The sequence below is a fragment of the Pimephales promelas genome, chromosome 5, assembly GCF_988280905.1.
Source record: "Pimephales promelas chromosome 5, fPimPro1.hap1.1, whole genome shotgun sequence".
In the NCBI taxonomy this organism is placed as follows: domain Eukaryota; kingdom Metazoa; phylum Chordata; class Actinopteri; order Cypriniformes; family Leuciscidae; genus Pimephales; species Pimephales promelas.
In genome coordinates, this window is record NC_142773.1 from 1,115,416 (window position 1) to 1,137,034 (window position 21,619).

Genomic DNA, 21,619 nt, shown 5'->3' on the forward strand with positions numbered 1-21,619 from the left:
AGGCCCTTCTCGCTACTCCCCCCCTCACGTCCGGTGTAGACCTGGAAGTTTGATACATACCCGGTGGAGCTTTCAGCCATAACCCACACCTTGATGCCTCACTTGGTGGGTTTGAGAGGAAGATATTGCCGGAAAGCGAGTCTCCCTTTGAATTTTTTACCATGCTTTCATCAATGCTGACAAAGCCATCCACTTCGTACAGTTCCTGGAATCGATCTTTTAGGTAGTCAAGGTACCATCTGACTTTCCAGAGCTTGTCAGAGCGGTTCACATCTTTACTGTTATCTTGCAAGTGGAGATACCTGAAAATGCACATAGCAAGTTGGATGGTGAATGACACATTATTATTGTTGTTATTAATGTTTTATTTTCATTATCAAACTTTCATTGTCATGTATAATTACACTATCAGTAAATCATCAGACATCTTAATTATTACTGTCATTATTACTGTCATCCATTCTATTTATGTATGTTTTATTTATTATCAGTCATCAGGCATTACAATTATCATCATCTATCATAAGCTAGCATTGTCATCAATTATTTCTAGCATAATCATCAATTATTATCAATCATCATCTTTAGACATGTATTGTCATTATCAGCATCAAATAATAACTCACACACTCACTCACTCACTCACTCACTCACTCTCACTCTCTCTCTCACTCTCTCTCTCTCTCTCTCTCACACACACACACACAGAGACACACACCCTCACTCTCTTTTTGTTATTTTTATTATCATGAGCTTTCATTGTCATGTGTTTGTATAATTACACTTTATCAGTAATCATCAGACATCATTACTGTCATCCATCATGAGCTATAATTTTATTTCTATTTATGTACAGTATGTTCTATTTATTATCAGTCATCAGACATCAAAATTATCATCATCCATCATAAGTTAGCATTGTCTATTGCATCCTATTTATTTTGTATTGTTGTTGTTATCCGTAATCATCAATTATTATCAATAAAAAACATCAATTATCAATCATCATCTTTGGACATTTATTGTCATTATCAGCATCAAATTACAACAAACACACAGACACACACACACACACACACAGACACAGACACACACACCCACCCTCACACTCTCTCTCTCTCTCTCTCTCTCTCTCTCACACACACACACGCACAAGCACACACACAGTATGTGTATATTGTTTTATTATTATTATTAGCCTACCTCCAGATGATGGCAAATCTGTCCCTTGAAATGGCTTGGGGGATGGCCGTTCGAAAAAGCCACTTTTTCTGACGCCAGAAATCTCTACGTGATGGCAGGTCAAGGATCCCCATGGCAAGACACAGTCCAATGACAGTCTTCATTTCAACAACTGTGACCGGTACCCACTTGCTGTTTGATGGAGTTGCGCTCCGTGATTGTTAAGCATAAAGATTAGTTTCTGTTACCAATCGCATCCACAATTCCTCCGTGAAAACATGGGAGAATACCTGTATCGGTGTAACAACATCTGGAAGCTCTATCTTGATGCCTGGTTCGCGGTTATACGGGATCTTCTCACGAGAATGAAAGTCGTCAGTCTTCCATTCTTCTTGGAAGCCAACGAAATCGCGCATATCCTCCTCATCCTCTTGAAACATCGCTAAGAACCACTGCTCTCTAACTACGCGATCGGCTGGTACATCAAAATCATCTGGGATATCGTCTGGTCCCGTGCCATCCTCCATAAATTCATCAATATCACTTCCTTCACTTGAGTCAGTCATGACGGATCGCTAGCACGGTGTTTAAACTTACTGTACGTGTAGGCTTATTTCGACCAACCTAGCATTTTACTAATCAATAAGAGTTTAAAAAAAATCCCTAAGCATCTCTGTCACTCACCTCATGAATATGTCAGCCAATCGCAGTGCATATAATTGGCCATGTGCCTTGAAAAGACGACACCGCTCAAAAATGACGCAGGCGCGTTTGCCGGGCTTAATGGTCACAACGCACAGATGCGCGATCCGGTCTTAAAGGTAAACACGCACAGATGTGTGATCCGGTTTTAATGGGTTAATGCAATAGACCTTAGTCAGATTAGACTCCATATTGAATATTATGTAAATGAAAATGAGGTTGTGAGAAAAATTAAAATATACACTGGTACAATAAGATTTATTACTTACTAGTTAAAAGACATTTAAAATAAAGAGTAACAGAAGGTGCTCAAGCTATAAACACTATTACTTGAGTCCTGTTGTAAATGGTAAATGGTAAATGGACTGCATTTATATAGCGCCTTCATAGACCTAATGGCCACCAAAGCGCTTTACATATTGCCTCACATTCACCCATTCCTACGCTCATTCACACACCGACGGCGGTGTCAGCCATGCAAGGCGCCAGCCAGCTCGTCGGGAGCAGCTGGGGTTAGGTGTCTTGCTCATGGACACCTCGACACTTGGCCAGGTGGAACCGAGGATTGAACCACCAACCTTTCGGTTCGTAGACAACCCACATGAACCACTGAGCCACTGCCGCCCACTTTTTTGTCTTAAAATAAACAGTGAACTTTAATATCACAGTAACTGCTGTACAGTATAATGTTACTAACTCTAGTATCTCCAGTTTGCACTGTGGGTTCATCAGTAGATCACTGAGGTTCTTCACTCCTGAGTCTCCTAGTTTATTCCCACTCAGGTTCAGCTCTCTCAGGTGTGATGGGTTTGATTTCAGAGCTGAAGTCAGGATGAGACTCTGTTCCTCTGTAATACTGCAACTCCACAGACTGAAGACAGAAAGAGAAAAGACTGAAATGCTTCATCAGGCACTTAGTTTATTCCCCATACTCTGTTTTTAAGGCTGTCACACTAGTTCTGTGTGCTGGAAGATGTTGATTCTCCTATTTCATTTTTCAACAATATCTTTTGTCAGTTTTCTTTACTCTTTATCACAGCAGGAGATTCTGCAGAACAACATCTACACAATCAGTACATTGTATCAAATTATTCAACTTTAATGCAATAGATCTTAGTCAGATTAGACTCCATATTGAATATTATGTAAATGAAAATGAGGTTGTGAGAAAAATTTAAATATACACTAGTACAATAAGATTTATTACTAGTTAAAAGACATTTAAAATAAAGTGTAACAGAAGGTGCCGAGCTATAAACACTATTACTTGAGTCCTGTTGTCTTAAAATAAACTGTAAACTGTAATATCACAGTAACTGCTGTACAGTATAATGTTACTAACCGTAGTGTCTCCAGTTTGCACTGTGGGTTCATCAGTAGATCACTGAGGTTCTTCACTCCTGAGTCTCCTAGTTTATTCTCACTCAGGCCCAGACCTCTCAGGTGTGATGGGTTTGATTTCAGAGCTGAAGTCAGGATGAGACTCTGTTCCTCTGTAATACTGCAACTCTGCAGACTGAAGACAGAAAGAGAAAAGCCTGAAATGCTTCATCAGGCACTTAGTTTATTCCCCATACTCTGTTTTTAATAGGGATGTCCCGATCCGATCCACGGGATCGGTATCGCGCCGATACCGGCCCAGAACGCTAGATCGGAGATCGGAGGGGAGAAAAAAATATGAGCGATATCCAGTTTAGCGGCGCAGCCTGTCACGTGATGATTGTTGTGTTTACGCACACGCGCAGAGAATCACTCTCGCTTTGCGCACGGATTCTAATGTAATCGGATTCCACCCACAAAAGCTGCATTTCAGTCTTTTCAGAAATTCATTGGCTATCAGAAAATAGCGTCATTTCATTCTCTATTGCAACTGGATAGATAAACTGTCACTCAAAGAGAGGTAGGTACCGATCTTCACCAGGCACGCTCGTTGGCTGTTGGAGTTTAGAAGACACCCCTAACACTCGCCGATTGGCTAAAATGACCTGTCAATCAATAGTTCATGGGTCAGCGGCCATTTTGACATTCTTTTTTCTCCAATGTTTACGTTTCAACTGAAGTTAGACGGATCAATAGTGTATTATATGCTACGTTCACATCACACCGGACGCGAATCGCGCGTCAAATTCGCGCCTGACGCGTCTAGTTTGACGCTTGACCACTAGTGTTAATTCGCGTGTCAGAATCAAAATCCGTTGGCGGTCATTGTTTTTATGTCGACCGAGCATTCATCAAGAGAGTTACCGCTCTGTATTTACTCTGGAGAGCAGAACAGCAGCGTGGGGATCATCGTCGCCGTATATTTGTGTCCACCGGACCCTTCGGAGCCGAACAGTTTGGCGAGTTTCACCATTTGCTCGCTCCAGGAGCTGCGCTGGATGACGGCCGCTGTCAGCGGTACTTCCGCCTGTCACGCGCCCAGTTTGATGACCTGTTGTCCCGCATCTGAGCGAGGAACACCCTCGCCCGGCCCCTCATCCATCTAATCTAGCTGTCATTTATTTTTGTTTTGATAATAAATAGAGCCAGCCTTTAAAAGTTATTAACCTGTCCTGTGATTTTTTTCTCTCTCTCACGTCCAGACACGAATTTATGCACATATGTTGATTGTCTTTACAACATAATACTATTTCTAGATATGGAATGAATAACATTCAATACAAAATGAACATGTCTCCATATAGAGATAATGTTTTAAGTGATGAAACATTTGCTTTGTTGTGCATAATCCCACCATGCATTTAGTCATATTAACAAAATAATTTATTGAAGCATCCAGACACTTCACCACGTGAGCAAGCAGCTAGGCTCCTGATTGGTTAACGCGGCGCGAATTCACGCCAAAGTTCAGATTTTTCAACTCGGGCGGCAGACGCGAATTCGCGTCAAACGCGTGAATGCACAACGCTCAATTCGCGTCATTCGCGCCAACTTGACGCGCGAATGAGGCGTATTCGCGTCTTCCGCCGCTCCACGCCTCATTCGCGCCGCAGGAATTTTTCACGCGCGTAAAGCGTCTTTGCATTGACTTAACATTGAAATCATTCGCGCCTGACGCCCTATTCGCGTCCGGTGTGAACGTAGCATTAGTGCGTCGAAGTTGTGATAGCGCTGTCGGCTAACGCGAAATGCTACTATTTACATTCCATGGATGTTTATTCATACAATTGTTTTGGACTAAAAACTTCTTCAAATTGGATTGTATGGACGCTTTACAGTGAAACCAAACCATTTTTGTTGGAATGTGGACTAACAGATGGCTAATTGGTGAGTTTCTTCCAGTTTGTGTTGGTTTGTTTTGGCTGTTGGTGGTCTGACAAAGAGACAGATTGTGCCCGCTGTGTTGATTGTATCTTAAAATGGTTTACGTCGTTCGAATCACGAGTTTCTCAGCTTTCCAAAGATATGTATTATGTTTACTTTTGTGTTTGTTTTGTTTTGTCTTTCACAAAGTTAAACCTATAAACCACCCTGTGGGCCGTATACGGCACGTCGGACCACGAAAAAAAAAATATCGGACTAATATCGGTATCGGCAAAAGCCAAAGGTGCAGCATCGGTATCGGTATCGGAAGTGAAAAAGTGGTATCGGGACATCCCTAGTTTTTAAGGCTGTCACACTAGTTCTTTGTGCTGGAAGATGTTGACGTTAACGAGTCTTCTATTTTAATTGGAATTTTTGGAATTTTATTTTATTTTATTTGGTAATACTTTACAGATCCTATTAGTTAACATCAACTAACAAGTAGTTTTTGAAGTAAAACAAGAAAGATTAGTGCAGATATTTAATAAGTATTGATCTGCAAATAAGCTATTTTTAATTACAGTACCAAACCTTATTATAAACTACTTAAAGCTATGGTATACGATTTCAAAGATTGTTCATTATTAATATCCTCGTTTAGATGCTGGTTATGGTTATATAGTAAAATCCTAACAATATGAATAGAAAAAAGAATGAAAAAAAATCCATTCACTCTATTGGCTGTACAGCCGCAGAGAAGTTGACCAATGTAAGCTTTGCGGCCGGACAGCTTATATTGGTCAACTGCTCTCATCCAATCACCAGCTCCACTTGAACTCCGCCTGGCGCTCGCGTCTCTAACCCAACCCAACCGCACCCGACCCCGCCCCCCTCCTTACACGAGCAAGTGCAGCTGACAGACTGTCTATGGCAGCTAGCTAGTAGCGTCAGATCAGCAATGGATAAATAAATGAATGACAGCAGTAAGCGGCCCCTGATGGCCCCTACTCAGTCCCTCCAGAAAAACGCAATTATGCGATCGCTGAATTCAATGCAAAATCAGCCAAAGTCCGCATATTTATGCGGGGGCCGCATTTTTTCAAATAAGTTGCACTTTCGTTGCATAAATTGCCGATTTCCGTGCAAAATATGCGGGGTTTGCATTATTTCATAATCCTCGCATTTTCGTTGCAAAAAAAAGTCACATGTATCTTCGCAGAAAGTTGAAAATGTTGCGTTTGCTTCACACAAGAGCAGCCATTTCCACCTGTTTCCATGGGAACGTTATGAAGTGACGCAATTACGCGACGCCAGACAGACTCACGGAGGCGATTGACATCTCACAAATCGAACTCGTATAACTGTCTGTCACACGTTCTACCGTCACAACGTTACTTAATAAACAACATAAGATAAAAGGAGTAGCATCAAACAGAAATTACCCGCACACATGGGGTGTTCGAGGCGCACATATAACACTGCAGAGAGTTCAACAGGGAGCGCGCAGCTCTTAAAGGGGCCACACCTTATTTACACTCGTTACAGTCTGAAATAAAACAAGATGAGAAATTAAATATTCCCAGCACTTTCTATGATGTAGTATGCTTGCTTATCAAAGGAAGTAAGAAATAACTCTTACATTAGCCTAGTGAGAACAGGATGTTGGGGGAATCACTTTTTTCTCTTTTTCATCAAACCACAATTTTTGCAAGTTCCCTAAATTTTTGCAAATTCCTGCAATTTCATTGCATAAAATTGCATAAATATCCTGCATATTCCATCGCATTTTTAAAGAAAACGGGCCGCGTAATCAATCAATTTTTGGCCTCAACAATCACAAAAAACTCTGCGTTTTTCTGGAAGGACTGAATACTATTATGGTAAATGTTATATATAAATCGCAAATTTTTTCACAAATTTTTGGAAATTACCACCACAAAATCATTTTGATCGCAAAAATCACAAAAAAAAATTGTGAAATCCTGGAGGGACTGCCTACTGTAAAGTTTGGATGAAAGAGAAAGTCAGTGGAAGAAAGAGCAGAGATTAAAAAAAAAATGTAACAACACAACTAAGTAGGATAAATATTAGGGATGCAACGGTACACGGTAAAATCCCGGACCGTTCGGTCAGCCCTGCACGGGACAATCTACCCTCGTGTCCCGCGGGACTTCGGTTTTGCCATAGAGTTCGTGCTGATCCTTTTCCCGTATTTTCCGCACTATAAGGTGCACTTAAAAGCCTTTAATCTTCTCAAAAAACGACAGTGTGCCTTATAATCCGGAGCACCTTATATATGGATCAATTAGTTAACAACGCTCCACGTTGTTAAATTCGCCCGCAAACTCGCGCTCGTGTCCAGCTTATGCCCGCTTTGTCACTCGGCCAGTTCAAGCTCGTATAAATCAGGTTATGTGTGTGTCTCCCGCTCACGAACGCTCACTCTTAACAGACACACGAACAGACAACATCTTTCATTTTTCAACAATATCTTTTGTCAGTTTTCTTTACTCTTTATCACAGCAGCAGATTCTGCAGAACAACATCTACACAATCAGTACATTGTATAAAATTATTCAACTTTAACGCAAAAGACCTTAGTCAGATTATAAAACAAATGTAATAAATAAATAAATAATAATATTGACGCAGATGCTTTTCTGTCTCATTATTTCAACATCTCTCTCTCTCTCTCTCTCTCTCTCTCTCTCTCTCTCTCTCTCTCTAATAACTGCATTAATAACTGCATAAAGCCAGGACACACTTAGGCCTACTAAGGCCAGTTATGAATGTAATTTGTTATGACTGATTAACGAATATTAATCAGGAAGTCTTTTGAACGGTGGAGAAAACTCAAAGAATTGAACATTTTTAAATTGGACGCCGAGGTTGCACTGTTTCTTCTGGACAGGTGAGTCGCTTCTAGTGCTGACTTTTTTGTATGTGAACTGTGTGTGAAAATATAATTCTTTAAAAATATGAGTGAAGCTTGACTAAACTTGGATAGCTCCATCGAATATCAGATTGTAGGGATTTAGTGTGCGAGTTTTTCATGATGCAGGGAAACGGGAGGGAGGGGCGAGCTAACTTGGTTTGTTTGGGATCTCGCTTCAAACACAAACAGAAGTGACGTCACCCACAATCGCTGATACAACCTTTAAAGTCCCTATGAAATCAAAATTGACCATACTTACTTTGTTTACCTAAATTGATCGTTTTGTGGTGAACAATTCATACATGCAAGTCAATCCACACAAAAAAATGTTTTGGCTTCGTAATCTTTAATCAAAGTTTGAAAATGCCCCTCCCCTCTGCATTGGAGGACCTTGCCCGATGACGTAGGCTTTACGGTTTGGGTGTCTCCTTAACATCCATAACCACGCCCCTCCAACTGACAACTGCTGTGTGTTTGCGAGCGCCGAGCGAGCATTGATTGACAGCGTGTGTAAACTTGCGTTCTAGATCCAATCAGGTGCTAGTTAGAAAAAAAAGCCACGCCCACTATTTTGCCTCATTTAGTATTCCGTTTCTCTCCGAAATACGTCACAGCACTGGAGAAAAGTCGTTTGCAACTTCCGGTTCACGGGGACTTTAAGGGTGCGGATGCACTTGTCCATGCAATACTTATGTCGCGCCGCGCTCCGCTTTATTCCTATGGGTGACGGCACACGACTTTAACGCGCCTGCAAAGCATCCCGGGAAGGCGGCGCTTCATTTGGAAAAATGCTGCACGTGAAAAAGCTGGCCGATGCCCATCTTTGCGCAAATGAATTTCTTGAACGCGAAGCGACAATCCAATAGAAGTAGAGCATATGGAGACGGGCGTAATTAGTCTCTCGCAGGTCCTCTGTTCTAGACTGGCCGCTGGCTCAAAACCACGGCCATAGCGGTAAACTTGAGGAACGCCCATCCAAGTACAAATGTGGGGAGACATCACGACACCACGCGACTGTTGTGTCATGTACAAAATCCCCGCCGCACACTTAAGTAAGCGGAAAAAAGTTGTTTTTTAGTGTCATTGTATTTATGTTTTTAGATGGAGTATCAGAGTCTGAGAGTGTCAGAGTGTGATTCAGTTTACGTGGCTGTGGTTACAAGAGGTAAAAACAATATAAATACTGTACTTACATTTACGAGTCATTAAATTTTCATTTCATTTCATTTTATTTGGTTTATCATTAAAGTCCCCGTGAAATCAAAATTGAACCTATTTACTTTGTTAGCGCATATTACTAGTCTTGTGGTGAACAATTAATCTGTGCAAGTGAATATATATTAAAAAAATGTTTTACCTTAGTAATCTTTAATCAAAATCTGAAAAGTTACTTCCGGTCTGGAATGGTCTCTTTTTCTGATGACGTAGGCTTCACAGTTTGGGTGGGGAAACGCTTAACCACTCCCCTCAAACCGTTAGTTTGTTATGAGCGAGAGATGGAGAGGAGGAGCGCTAGAGTAAAACCCTGCCCTCCGTTCAATATTCCGTTTCACTTGGAAATACGTCACTGCACTGGAGACAAATCGTTTGCAACTTCCGGTTCACAGGGACTTTAACAAATATACAGCAACAAATATTCAACTCATCATGAACATAACTTTTGATTAAACCAAAGGGTATAGGCTGAAGCTCAAGGCTTATTGACGCCTATCCCTCTCAATTTTTACAACAGTCAAACAGTGCTCAGTTCTCTTCTTGCAACACTTGAAACAACAAAGTCATAGATTTTAATTACCCACACCTATCTATATGTAAATTAGGGGTGGCACGGTTCACAAAACTGACGGTTCGGTTTGTATCACGGTTTTAGAGTCACGGTTTTTGCTTCTGTACGGTTCTTGTATACATTCATGTATACGGTTCTTCTATACATTCTTGTATATATTCATGCAATCACACACAAACTGAATTACACTTGATTTTAAGCACATTTTGGGACTATCTCAGAGGAAAACTAGGTGAGATTTTGATACAGCAAGAGAGAAGACATTGACATGCTTTTCATTTATTTAGCAAAAAAAGGAGAATGTGTTTCACTATCTCTACAAGAACTTGTGCATTTTTATCACACAAATCTTATTTACACAAAGAAATTAACTTGCATTTATCAACTGCCAACTTTTGTAGCTCTTACAAAAATTCTATCTTTTAAAAGAAAAAGAGAGGAACTCTTAAACACTGTCTTTTATAAATATGTCAATATACATGAACCATTGCCTATAATTAGCTATAGCAATAGCAAAGGCCATAAACATAAAGTGAAACATAAGTTCAACCTCATCACAAAAACAGTATCAACAATGCATCTATTCCCTAAGAGTGAGGGTACTTTTTTCACTTGAAATTAAAGTGCAGGACTTGGAAACATATGACTGAAGCTCTTATCTAAACATAAAGTGCCACTGTAGCGTTATATTTAAATATCATAACATGAAATTCAAAATGCTCCCACACACTGGACTTATACCATAGACTTATACGACGCTGGCGCATCCTCCAACTCCCTCATCTCTCCCACTTGACATTTCTCCGCGTGCCGTGACCTGCAGCGCTCCATACTCCACTTTTACTGGCATGTTTACTAACTTGAACCGGTGCTGCACAGAGCGATCGGTAATGACATCAAATACCACGAAAGTAATTGAAAAGCATACAGTTGCTCTCGCGCTAGTTTCACCGATCGCTCTGTGCAGCGCCGGTTCAAGTCGAACAAGCTTATGTCGCGCGAAAAGAAAACGCACGTCACATACGGGCACGAGGCTACATTGCGCATGCGTCGAACCGTGAGATGCACACACGCTCCGAACCGAGACAAGCAAACCGAACGGTTCGGATGTTTTTTCATGTACCGTGCCACCCCTAATGTAAATATCATCTTGTTTCTTAGGAGCCGTTTAAATCCACTTATTGTTTGTGTCAATTTTAGATCTGTATGCAAACAATTCCATAAATTCACTCCTCTTACAGAGATAGTTCTACATCTAGTATTTGTTCGTACCTTCAGTTTTTTAAACAAACACATTCCTTTCAACTCATACCTACAATAACGTTTCTCAAACATACTCAAAATTTTATCAGGCAGCATTTTATAATACACTTTATACATTATCAATGTAACCTTGTAATCCACTAAATCATAACATTTTAGAATGTTTAATTTTAAAAATAAATCATTGGTATGATCCCTATATTGTGATTTTGTAATAATACGTAAAGCTCTCTTTTGTAAAATAAAAAGTGGTTGGGTGTATGTCTTAAACGTATTACCCCAAATCTCCAGACAATATGTTAAGTATGGAACAAATAATGATGCATATAACATAAATAATGCCTTCTTATTTAACAAGTTCCCAATCTTATTTAATATCGCAACTGTCTTTGAAATTTTAGATTTTACATAATCAATATGCTTTTTCCACCCCAATTTACAATCTAATATAACACCTAAAAATTTTATTTCATTTACTCTTTCTATTTCCTCCACCCCTATTCTTATTTTCACGTGAGTTACACTATTTTCACCCCAAATCATAAATTTTGTTTTACTCATATTCAGTGACAGCCTATTAATATCAAACCATTTCTTAACCCGTTCCATCTCCCTTTCCATATTTCTCACAATGTTTTTTAAATCTTTCCCAGAATAAAAAAAATTGGTATCATCTGCAAAAAGAATAGGTTTGAGAACACATGAAACCCTACAGAGATCATTTAAATATAAAATAAACAGTTTTGGTCCCAGGACCGAGCCCTGTGGAACCCCACAAAGAATTTTCAGGGGACTTGACATAATTCCATCAACTGAAACAAATTGTGTTCTATTATTAATATATGAACAAATCCAAGAATATGCAACCCCCTGACCCCATACTTAAACAGCTTCTTCAAAAGAATATCGTGATTGATAGTGTCGAATGCCTTTTTCAGGTCAATAAAGACACCAAGACACACTTATCATCAATAGCCTTGCTTAACTCATCCACTAGTTTCATTATTGCAAGTCCGGTCGACTGCTTGGCCTGAAATCCATACTGCTGCTCAATCAAAATATTATATGTATTAATAAAACTATCCAACCTTTTAACAAAAAGTTTTTCCAATATTTTAGAAAACTGTGGCAGAAGCGATACAGGTCTATAATTTGATAAATCATTTTTATTACCTGCTTTAAACAAAGGTATGACCTTTGCTACCTTCATCTGGTCCGGGAATATTCCCGTCCTAAATGAAACATTACATACGTGTGTTAATGGTTTAGTAATCTCTTCTATGGTTTCTTTCACTAAAGACATATCTATTTTATTGCAATCTTGTGATCTCTTACTTTTACAGTTCAAAACCGTTCCCCTCACTTCAGATTCACTAACCTCACTTAGATACAAACTTTGCAGATTGTTTTTAATTAATTCATCCAATCCATTTTTCTCCTTTGGTTCAACAATATCCCTTGCAAGATTCAATCCCACATTAACAAAAAAATCATTAAATTCTTCTAAATTCAAGCCACATCTTGTTTCTTATCTATGCACCTATTATCTTTTATTATAAATTTAGGATATGCATCTTCATTGACCTTCTTTCTTATTAAACCATTTATAACTTTCCACGTTCCTTTCATGTTTCCTTTATTTTCCTCTAAACAACTGCTATAATATGTCTCTTTCCTTAACCTAAGTATTTTCGTTAGTTTATTTTTATATGCCTTATATTTAATCTCAGCTTTTTCCGTTCTCTGTTTTAAGAAGACCCTATATAGTGTATTTTTCTTTTTACATGCATTAAGTAACCCTTTTGTCATCCACGGTTTTTGTTCCCTCTTTTTCTCAATGTACATTTTTAAAGGACAATTTGTTTCATATAACTTTAAATAAATATTCAAAAAAGAGCTATACGCTTCATTTGCATCATTAACATAAACACTTTCCCAATTACATCTTGATAAATCTTCCTTAAATGCTTTCAAGGTTACAGGAGTCCTCAGCCTCCATTCTCTATTCCTCCTTAAAGGTGCTTCTTTATTTAGTTTACAATTATAATAAACAAAAATAGGCAAATGGTCACTTATGTCTTCCACCAACAATCCCCCTGCAATATCATTATCAACAACATTAGAATAAATATTGTCAATTAATGTGGCACTTTGTCCTGTAATTCTACTCGGCTTTGTGATTGTTGGAAATAAACCCAAGCTATCCATTGTATAAATAAAATCTTTGGTACTTTTGTGGCCTTGTGGATTCAAAAGATCAACATTAAAATCTCCACAAACAAAAACATTTTTTTCTACCTACCACCTTCTCAAACATACAAACTAATTGATCATTTGTTTTGTCGATACATGTTCCAGGAGCTCTATACACACAACTAACTATTAGATTTCTACTTGTTTTCATCTCTATTTCTACAGTGACTATTTCAAAATTCCCAGCACATTCTTTCGACATAGAGACAACCTGCATACATTGCAGGGCAGTATTAACATATAAGGCCACTCCACCTCCCTTCTTTAAAGTCCGATTTACAAAGAACATTTCATAGCCTGTCATTCCAAAGTCTTCAACAGTGTCATTTCGCAACCAAGTCTCTGAAATCGCAATGACATCAAATACCCTCTTCAACCGCTTCAAATAATCCATGATATTGCCGAAATTTCTATTTAAACTTCTGCTATTGAGATGGATAATATACACTCCATCCCTCTCTACAATGTCATTGAATTGTTTTTCAGTGAAATATTTACATTTGGACCAATCAGTTGTGGAGTCATAAATAAAATTCCTCTCAGGGTCTATTTCACTCCCCATACACGCTCTTTCATCCAAATCTTCTAATCCTCCAATATGCAAATAATTCAAATATGGTGTTTCCAAACTTGACATTGGCATTTCATTGTCCATTTTATCACTTTTCGGCTGGTCTAGGTCTTTGTCATGTCCATCAGTAAAGGGAAACACGTAATCTTTAAACATACAATCAGTCATTGTCTTTTAAAATTTTCAACACATGTAAGCCCAATCTTCTGTCTCTGATCCGCCTGTCTCTGATCCGTGTTCAACAAATGAATTTCCTGAACGCGAAGCGACTATCTAATCGAAGTAGAGCTTATGGAGACGGGCGTAATTAGTCTCTCGCAGGTCCTCTGTTCTAGACCGGCCGCTGGCTCAAAACCACGGCCATAGCGGTAAACTTGAGGAACGCCCATCTAAGTACAAATGTGGGGAGACATCACGACACCACGCGACTGTTGTGTCGTGTACAAAATCCCCGCCGCACGCTTAAGTAAGCGGAAAAAAGTTGTTTTTTAGTGTCATTGTATTTATGTTTTTAGATGGAGTATCAGAGTCTGAGAGTGTCAGAGTGTGATTCAGTTTACGTGGCTGTGGTTACAAGAGGTAAAAACAATATAAATACTGTACTTACATTTACGAGTCATTAAATCATATTTAATTTGGACTTCTCTGTGCATGCTCTTTGAGGTGGTGACCATAGACCTGCATTACAGTCATGGTCAGAATTGATGGCACACCTGGTAAATATGATCAAAACTGGCTGCAAAAAATAAATCTGCATTGCTTATTGATATGAACGCCTTGAGCGGTTGGAGGCTCCCATTGACAGAGGAAACAGTTGGCCAGGGTTAACAGTGCTTTTATTGCAGTGCAGGGTGACAGTCACTCAGAATTTGTGGAAAAAACAGAAAAAATAAAAACAAAACTTAGAGGCAACCAAATATATGACTGCACAAACATAAGGTCAAGCAAAAGAGCATAACCTGACCTGTGCAAAAGCACTACATAAGTAGTATTTTCCCAGAGTTACAAACTCACAAGCAGTCCATGGTCTGTCTAGACCTCTCCTTCACCTCCTATCTCTCAACTCCCCTAATAACTTTCTGGAGTCATTTTATAGCCCTGACTCCTCCTACTCTGGAACATACCACCTTAAAGGTAACACATTTCATACACTTACAGGAATGCATAATAATAAAGAAAACAAAAACAATAACAAAAGTAATAAATACAAATAAACAAATATATAATAAATCATATCCACAAGTATATATATATATATATATATATATATATTTTCTAAGAAACCCCATAACTTAAAAACTATGAGAATAAACTCTCCGGTGACGTCACTCACATGAACGCGCCGCTAATTGGCGCGGACACAAGACCTATAAATAGACCGGATGTTCAACCGAACAGATTTGGCCAACGACTCATCACAACATGGTAAGCATCATCTATATCTCTTCCACTTTAATCAATAAAATATGTTAATCAAATACTCGTGGTGGTGATTTATTTCCGCATGAGAAAAGACACTTCTATTAGCATAATCATATGCACTCGTATACGATTACTAGTGGTCATAACTCAGATAAAACTACACACAGACCATCATACAACAAGTTTACAACACAATGATATCAAATGTTACACAGGTCCATGCATACATAAATATATGTCGGCTAACAGACTGTAATACATGACGCCGGTGTATGCGCGTAACGTGCATGTGTATGTGTGTGTGTGTCCATGCACAGTCGCAGGCTTACCCTGTGACATTTATCCTTTTGATCTTTCATTAAAAAAAATTAGCAAAATTCTAACCTTTCATTGAAGTAAAAGAATTGAAAGTGGGGAGCAAATCACATTATGAAATAAATGTTTTTCTCCAAAACACGTTGGCCACAATTGTGTTCCGTATAAGTCCAAAAAAACTAAAATTGAGATAACCATGTGACTTGAATGTGTGGCATCACTTTGTATACAGAATCACTTTGGGGGTGTGTTCGTGCGACCAAAACTCTGTATTTTAAACGTTAAAGGGGACATATCATGCAAAATCCACTTTTTTTAGCCCTTAAATGCATTTTGTTGTATATTTGGAGTGTTTATAAGTACAGAAAAGATGAAATTATTCTCTTCAGGTGCTTCGTTTATATCTTTATATTTTGTTTTGGTCATATTTTTCAACCTGTTCAGATTTTTCTGTTCTCTATGACGTTTTTTGAACTATCACGTCACCGTATTTGCAGCGGAACTGACGGTAACACTTTACGGTAAGGGTACATGAATTATCATGAATTCATGTATAAATTAATGCATGAATTATGCATTCATTCATGCATTACTATCTCATGAATCATCAGGAACTAACACAAGTTCAACGTTTTTCATTCATGACTTCATGAATGAACAACACCTTAATTAAAACATTAACTAAGATGCACATCACCATGAATTATGATTTATTACGCATGATCATGATGTTTTCTTTGTTCTTTGTCTAGGTCAGTGACCTAGTCACCACTTTATTTAAGGGGCCACACACATGACGAAGTCATTAATAGATTAATGCTTAGTTAATGATGACTATTGGACAGGCACCATAATAGACCAATCACAGCTCATAGCAGACATATTCTGTAAATCAAATACAGAAGTCATCATTAACTAAGCATTATCTATCAATGACTTCATCATGTGTGTGGCCCCTTAACTAAAGTGGTGACTAGGTCCTTTGAAACACTGATGAACAATGTGATATTAATGGTGACATAACTGTGAACAAAGAAAACATCATGATCATGCGTAATAAATCATAATTCATGGTGATGTGCTCATCTTAGTTAATGTTTTAATTCAGGTGTTCATTCATGAAGTCATGAATGAAAAACGTTGAACTTGTGTTAGTTCCTGATGAGTCATGAGATAGTAATGCATGAATGAATGCATAATTCATGCATTAACTTATACATGAATTCATGATAATTCATGTACCCTTGCCGTAAAGTGTTACCGAACTGACAAATAAGGACATTGCCTACCGGCCCAACACTTCGAGCAATCCGAAAATGTTCGGTTGTTGGATGTACGTTAGTGACCTGAAGCACTTCAAGGATTCCCACTTCAACAACCTCCGCCAGTATAAAGAAGGGTTTGCCGATCGACTTCGTCTGAATGAGGCTGCTGTGTTTTCTGATGCTTTTCTACACGTAAGTTATTATATTTTATACCATGATCTGGGTGAATACTCGATTCTGATTGGCTGCAGGGTGTCCGTTAAAAAGTAATAGAGGACACCTAGTAAAGTAGTTCTGGTGAAACTGTCTGAGTGTTTACCATTCGAAATTTATAAATGAATGCGCTGCCTACAACAGCTGTGAGTAACCATAGCAACAGGCAGTCAAACGCTCTATCAAAACAAAAATCTAACGTTAGATACTATAGCCTAATACAACAATGAGCGACTTCGTTATTTCTTTTAACATTTATGGAGAATATGGCAAGTTTGACGACTGGGATGCTGTAGGTCGACTCTCCGATGCTGGACTGGAGAGCCGTCAAATAATGTCGGTGACAGGCCATCGATGCGAGAGCAGTCTGCGGGCTTACTGGGCTCCGTCTGTCCGTGAGAGACGAAGCTGGAACAACGTACTGTCTGATCAAGTGCCCATCAGGGGCAGCAGTAACGTTACCCAGCTTTTGTGAATCCTCCTGACTGGCCGACTTTTTCAAATTGTACTATAAATGGAAACGTTGAAATTAATTGTAAATAAAAAAGCTAGCATGTAGGCAAATGACCCTCTCTTTGATCTGATTAATTTATTGCCCTCTATAAGCGCAAATCGCGGGTGCTCTGAACTAATTATTTTTTTTGTGTGTTTTTTTGATTGTTGTTTGATTAATTGTTTTATGTGTAATAAAAAAATAACTATGCCTACCTTTGTGTTTCATGAAAAAAAAATGCATTTTTGAACCTGAAGGGTTCTGCAAGCTGAGCGGACTATAAATATCTCCGGTTGCTAAATAAACCGTCAGACAAGTTATTATTTGTAAAAAATAGATTTAGCCTTATTAAAATATAAACTAATGTTTTAAAAATGTTTTATTTGGCAAGTAAAACCTGACAATGGACACCTCGTCGGGCATTAACCCTTACATTATTAAAGGAACACTCCCACTTTTTGGGACTTTAGCCTATTCACCTTACCCCCCAGAGTTAGATAAGTCCATACATATCTTTTTCATCTCCGTGCGTGCTATAAGTCTGTTTGACGCACCCACCGCTAGCCTAGCTTAGCACTAAGACTGGATGTGAATGGTTGCAGCTTTCATACTAATCCAAATGAGTGACAAAATAACGCAAACGTTTTCCTATTTACATGTTGTGGTTTGTATAGTCACAGAGTGTGCAAATATCAAGGCCATATGAGACAGACATCTTTTGACCATATAAATACTATATTTTCTGAAGGGGAAGCACTGCTACTTGGGCAGAGTGATAACAATCACCTGAGACGCACCGTGACGAGGAGCAGAGAGTTCGCTTCGCTCAGCGTTGGAATAAAGAGTCAGCAATTACTAACGTTAGATAGAAAAGCAAAGTTTATCATGGGTGTTTGCTTTATTGTATGAGCTGTGACAATAAACAGGGGAGACCAGGTAATACAGTACCATGTTACATTGATTTCCAACCAAAAACGCACCCAGATTTATAAATAGGCTATCACATGAATAAATAATTATTATTACAGGAATCAATATATTTTAAATGCAATTTATTAGCTGAACCAAATGTATTCAACAGTAGCCTATATAATATACAGTATTGCATTACTATAGGATAGAATAAGGGGAAAGTAATAGCACAAATTGTTTTTGCACAACTCACAGCCTATCGTACCCTTTTGCACGTTCAAGTTCGTTATTTCCATGGTTATTTCGAATTTAGGCTACTATAGGCGCGCCACGCGCAGGGTGCAAGTTCAACGCGGTGAACGCGCTCGTTTTTTTTCCCAAGCGCGTCCGCACCCCATCAAGATAAAAACATATTCATACCCTAATCATATAATAGTGTCACTAACGTTACATCAGATCTGGCTATTGGCACTGTTACAGTAGGTCATCTAAAAACATAACGGAACACTTACCTCAGCCGCAGGTGATCCACTTGTCCTGTCTGTGCTATCGATGGGATGGCCGTATCCTTCAGCACATTATGGTCCGTGTGGCAAATTCCATTTTTTCAAAATAGTCGTCCTCATTGAAATGTACCGAGCAAACATAATGTCCCTTGATAATCTTAGGTGTGTTTGAATAAATATCCAGAGTAAGTTAGCCATTTCTTCATCCAGTCAGCGTTTTTAGTTGGAATTCTGTGAAACATGGTTACCTCCCCTGTTTACAGTCGCAGCTATTTACAATAGAGCGAAAACCCATGACTGTAAACTACGCTTTTACTATTTATAAATTGCTGACTCTATTACCCAAACACTGAGCGAACTCTCCGCTCCTCACCACGGCGTGTCTCCGGTGATGCGGTTATTACTCCGTCAAAGTAGCAGTGCTTCGCCTTCAGAGAATAGTTCCCAGGTTTTATACGGTTAAAAGATGTCTGTGTCTCATTTGACTTTGTTATTTGTACATTATGTGACTATACAAATCACAACATGTAAATAGGAAAACGTTTGCGTTATTTTGCCACTAATTTGGATCAGTATGAAAGCTGCAACCAGTCACATCCAGTCTTTGTGCTAAGCTAGGCTAGCGGTGGGTGCGTCAAACAGACTTATAGCACGCACGGAGATGAAAAAGGTATGTATGGACTTATCTAACTCTGGGGGGTAAGGTGAATAGGCTAAAGTCCCAAAAAGTCGGAGTGTTCCTTTAATACAGATTTTTAGAGGTAAGATTGGACCGTAGTCATTTATCTTGTCAGCGTGCTTGTTTTAACAAGAGAAAGTCGACTTTCACTAATAACACAACATAGTTAACTTAACGTTACATACCCCTGCATCCATAATTATGAAGACGTTGTTCTGCAGGTTCGTCGTCGTCTTTTTCAAATCGCTCGCTCTGGCTCGAATATGTAAGGCTTGATGGACAAGTCTTCCGTTGTTGACATTTTGTTAACGAGTGACTAAAAATGTTCTTTGAAGCTATAGTATATAATCGTATATCTCTAATCAAACTACAATAATGGCCGAACGCGGGGAGTTGAACCGAGTGTGAACAACTGAACAACAACAACCTGCAGAGCGGGAAAGACGCAACTCCATTTTATTTAAAGGGGCCACTTTGAAACGGGTCGCTCACAGACGCACATCAGAAAAGGGGTCGAAAAGGGGCTTGTGGAGCTATAATAATGAGGAATTCAGACCCAAGCATTGCAGTTATGCTTTATATAGACCACAAGTGTATGATTTATAAGTAAAAATGAATGATTTAAAAGCATGATATGTACCCTTTAAAGGGCACCTATTATGGAAAATTCACTTTTACATGGTGTTTTAACATTGGCAGTGTGTGAGCAAAACCACCCTAGAATGATAAAAATCCACCCAGTGTTTTCTTTTACAATCTCAATAAATCATCTGCACTGTCTCAGAACGAGCTGTTCTAAGATTCAGCTCGTAGAATTGAGCAAGGGGTTTGATTGACAGTGTGGTTGTGGTCTAGACCCCGCCCTCAGTGATCTGCACACCATCCTCCATTGTTTCAATGACAGCCGGTAATATCTCCTAGAATCACATGTGTTATGCTATGGGATGGGATGTAATAATGACATACATAGTAGTTTTCACTTATTTCATCATCAGAGCCACTGAAAGCACAGTAGATGTATTGTATTCTGGAAGTTTAAGTGGTGCCTTTCCTTCGTAAATAAGTTTGTTTGAGCGAATCATTTTCTGACTGACTGTTTTGTGAACGAGGGTCAATTGAAAGCAGGTCTTGCTTCAAAGTTAATCCTCAAGTGTGGATCGTCGTCTACTGTTTGCAATCCACCGTCACCTCCAGTAACAGTAAGTGTATTTTATGATTTTTGAGCAAATAGTCTTTTCAGTCTGTCAGCCAATTCAACAACAAATGCGTCTAAAGTTGTTGTCGTCATAGGATGTCTGTGTAGGCTATATAATTTAAACCTTGTTTGTGTGTAACCACACGTTTATAAATATATATATTTTTAAAGATATTGTATTAAAAACTGCATATATGTTGTTGTTCTGTAAGTTAGTCATCTTCTCACATTTGCCACAGAAGCACCTGTATGACCAGTAAACATGACGCAACAGGTCCCTGCATAAATGTAATTTCGCTTGTACGTAGCAAACTTTATCAAAGTATGGGCCCTATCTTGCAGCCGGCGCAAATGACTTTATGTCTCATGCATGTCTCATTCCTATTTTGCACGCGTGCAAAGTGGGATTTTCCCCTCCACAGACACACGTCGGTAAACTAGGAAATAAACTTGCGCTCCCTGGGCAGATCGGCGCAAAAAAGAGGCGTGTTTCGGCTGTGAACGCTCCTGGCGCGCGCCTGGTAAACCCGCCGTTATAATAACAATCCGTCATGCAACATGCGCACCTGCTCTTAAAGGGTATGTTGGATGGCGCTCTGATTGGTTTATTTCCGTTACGCCTAAACCACACCTATGAATAATGAAGCTACTTCAGACCAACCCCTTTTAGATTTGCGCCAGGCG

The 21,619-nt window shown here is 39.0% G+C and overlaps 1 protein-coding gene across 1 annotated transcript in view; it reads right to left on the minus strand.

Annotated features, from left to right (window-relative positions):
* The window catches only part of LOC120484833 (ribonuclease inhibitor-like), a 127,343-nt gene that overhangs the window by 24,033 nt on the left and 81,691 nt on the right, over positions 1 to 21,619 (minus strand). Inside the window, exons 6-7 of the mRNA XM_089130723.1 lie at positions 3,227 to 3,400; positions 2,582 to 2,755 (exon numbers count right to left, since the gene is read on the minus strand). Of these exons, the coding sequence (XP_088986849.1) occupies positions 2,582 to 2,755; positions 3,227 to 3,400 (348 nt within the window). The remainder of the gene's footprint in view (positions 1 to 2,581; positions 2,756 to 3,226; positions 3,401 to 21,619) is intronic.